This window comes from Lytechinus pictus, chromosome 15, assembly GCF_037042905.1.
Source record: "Lytechinus pictus isolate F3 Inbred chromosome 15, Lp3.0, whole genome shotgun sequence".
Taxonomy (NCBI): domain Eukaryota; kingdom Metazoa; phylum Echinodermata; class Echinoidea; order Temnopleuroida; family Toxopneustidae; genus Lytechinus; species Lytechinus pictus.
In genome coordinates this window covers 5,940,063-5,943,800 of record NC_087259.1, presented here as the reverse complement: position 1 = coordinate 5,943,800, position 3,738 = coordinate 5,940,063, and the positions used below count along the sequence as shown (strand labels likewise).

The window sequence follows — 3,738 nt, the reverse complement described above, 5'->3', positions numbered from 1 at the left end:
GTAAACCATTCTTGTTACTTTTATCTTTATGTCTTGTGAGGAAAAAAAACCCCAAAATGTCATAATACAAAAGTCAAGAAAAAATATACTGAAAAAAGTGAGCTTCTCGTCTATTCATGCATATGTTTTGAAATGAGTGAAAAATAAAAATGAGCCGAATTGGACATTGAATTGCACGGGGTAAAATGGAATGGCATGCCCCAATAAACACTATGTAATAAATATTGTTTTCTTTCCTTTTTTACTCCAAATCAGCGTTACCATGTTTGTTCTTGCTATGTAATTTGAATTTCAAACATCGAATTTATCTGAAAACATATTTGTCACATCCACAATTATTTCATTTTTTACATCTCAAAAAATTGATTTCCCAGAATCATCGGAAAATCTATATTCTAAATGAAGACCTCAGCAAATATTTTTTTGTATTCTTTCAGCTTGTTCTTTACGTCGCAAATTGGCGCAAATAAGTCGTTCCATAATTGTAAAAAAAATCTATATTATGAATGAAAACCTCATATCTCACTCATCATGAAAATATTCTTTCCATTCTTTCTGATTCGTTACGTAGCAAACCGGCCGGCTCGGTCAGCGGAAGTGGAATGTCCACAGCCGAATTAGTCCCTTCGGAGTCTCGATACGCTCGAGTAGTGCAGAGGGTTCGCGATACCAGGCCATCTTGGGGGCGCTACTCAAGACTTTCCACCTCTTCCACTGACATTTCTTCAAGGAAATCTCTTCACGACTTCGGGAAATTCTAGGTGGAGGATACCAATAAGAAGCAAGGTCTTCAAGGCTCCGAGATTCTCCAAAAGAATAATTTGAGTAGAATGATGCCTCCCACGATAGTTACCTTACATGGCGATAGTATAATCATACCTTTAATTAAAATATTATTCGCAATTTCTATAGAATTTTTGTCTTTAGAATCTGAAAAATTGAGAAAAAAATAATACAGTACATATTTTATACTATGCGTAAAGTCATCAGGAATTGCCTTTTTGTATAGACAAACGAAACCATAACCTGATGTATTTTATCTAAATGCGTTCAAATTGGATTTTTGGAAATGATATGACATGTTTACATCTGAATTATTCATTAAAAATATTATTTGCTAAGTTATACTGAACATTTTTTATGAATACTTATACGGAGACAATATAGTATGTAGTACTGTTTATGTATAATTTTTAGTTCGTGATATTTCATAAATTGTCTTGATTTCGATGAGAGTGAAAATTAGTATTGTGTCAACAGTACTTGCATGTAAAATATATGTATTTCCCGGAAATTAATTAAAAATAATGTAAGTAACGAGCCATTGAAATTTGGCTACTATAGCAAGAAATTTATGAGCTTGAAATTTGTGTGAATTGAATTCCGAGACACGATTGTGTGTATATACATGTAAATGCAATTACTTGATATACTCATTAATATCTATTACATCTCAACTTAGCAGCAAAGTATTATATATATCTTTCTTTCAGAAGTTAATCATATTTTATTATGACACTAGAGGCAATGATGAATTGATTGCTATGATAATATTATGATAAAGTCTCGTCTTGAATAAAATGCATTTCTTTATACTATGTTTGTAAATAAGTGTGTAAATAGCAGTGGGAAGTACTTGTATAACGATGTTTCATGCTTAAGTTCGTGTGTATGCCTGTCATAGCCTTAATATATAGCAATATATGTTGAATTCAATTCAAAATATTGATACAAATTATACCTATTATTATTCAATTACTTTAAGACATGCGAATGTCTTAAATGCACCAAACCAACAAAAAGTACAATAAAGTGAATTGTAAATGATTGAATTTTGATTACGAGAGATTTATCTAGAATTTTCCTAATAATGTTTCATGCCATTTTAAGTCTTTCAAATTTTTATGTAATCGCGCTTTGCTTAGTAACATAAATCATGAGCATATAATGTCATTCTTGTTTTAAAAGATATGAATGTAACAATTACTATTTATGTTGTATACAAACTTTTGAGTATTTATTTCAATGTTTGAATTATGGAGTGTGCTTATGTTATACCATTGTTTAATATGTAACAAAAAGAGTGGAAATATGGAATTTAAACTGGATAATATGTCTAACATTGTCCAGTATAATGTATATGTATCTAATATGTATTCGAACTTTACTTTTTGTATTTTTTCATATCAACTTTTGCAATGACTTGATCCATAGACATTAGTACAATTCCTTAAATAAGTGACTTGATAATGATAGATGTACTTAAATTAAGCATGGAAATGAAGTTCCAAAATAGATTCTAGTTGCATATATTCGTAAAAGTTATATTCGATAAATTTTCTTCTTTACAAGATGAATGAAGATATGAAAATATATAGCAGTATGACATTGAAACTGGCCAATATGCCTTATACGGTTATCGTATTGTATAATGTATATTTATATGTGATATATATATATATATATGTATGTTTTTTTTTTTGGGGGGGGGGGATCAGTACACATTGACACATTGAAACAAATCCACAAATAACTTACTTGTGTCATGAAATCACTGGAATTTACGCCTGAAAATGATCCATTATCGGATATGAAATATTAAATGCATATATCATTACTAAATAATATGCATTGTTTTATTTTCCATTATAAGTTGACATTTGTAGATATTACATGCATATTATGGATAATCATTGAGTATATTAATACTGATGACTGGTTGTATAAAACTTTCCGTTTATTTGTTATACTTTGAAGTAAATTGTTATTGCATATTATGTAAATTGATATGTCATCTTAGCAAATACAATACGTTAAGGTATATCTTAAGAATGTTGATATATCATATTTCACAAAACTAATGTAGGCCTACGACTCAGTTTCCTCACAGAAAACGCAGTTGAGCCGTGGCTTTGTTTATATGTTTGTGAAAAATATCAGTTTTAATATTCTTTTATTTATGCAAAACCCAATGTACCTATAAGAAACTTTCACTGAGATATATTACTATGATGGAATGGGATTTTTATTATGTAAAGAAAATATGTCATGAACCATATGTGAATATTTATGTATAAAGTCTATTGCATAGTGCTTACACATAATATGAAAAGCACATGATTACCAGAATAATACTGAGAAAGGAAAATATCAATGGATTTTACAGTTTTTAAAATGCAAATCGCTTATTTCACGTTATTGTTGAAGCTTGAATTATGTTAGTTTGCAGATTACATAGCAATACTAACTTCTAGTAAATGTATAATGTTTACATGCCGCTTAATAAATGCTATGCACTAATAATAAGCAGACTTCTGAACTTGTGGATATGTTCTGGGCTTCGTAACACAAAATTTAAAGGGGAAGTTCACCCTGACAAAAAGTTTATTGTAAAAATAGCAGAAAAAATAATAAAAAATATTGGTGAAGGTTTGAGGAAAATCCGTTAAAGAATAAGAAAGTTATTAGAGTTCAAAGTTTTGGATTTGTGACGTCATAAACGAGCAGCTGCCCCATGTATTATGTAATATAAAATGCATGAATTTCAAATTTTAGGTGGCTGCTGATGACTTAATTTTGTTTTCTATTCATAATCGGGTGTGAAATGATTTGTCTATTGATATACAAAAGGTACAGTAGAAACCATTTTCAATTTTGTGAGAAAATGACATTTCATTGATTTTTTACCATTCGCTATGTAGGAATGCTGCTCGCATATGACGTCACAAATCAAATAAT

General features: G+C 29.6%; 1 protein-coding gene across 1 annotated transcript in view; it reads left to right on the top strand.

The window, feature by feature from the left end:
- Window positions 1–3,306, top strand: part of LOC135156904 (uncharacterized) — a 44,260-nt gene extending 40,954 nt beyond the window's left edge. The window contains exon 4 of the mRNA XM_064110733.1: window positions 572–3,306. Within this exon, the coding sequence (XP_063966803.1) occupies window positions 572–761 (190 nt within the window). The 3' untranslated portion in view covers window positions 762–3,306. The remainder of the gene's footprint in view (window positions 1–571) is intronic.
- Window positions 3,307–3,738: the final 432 nt, after the last annotated feature.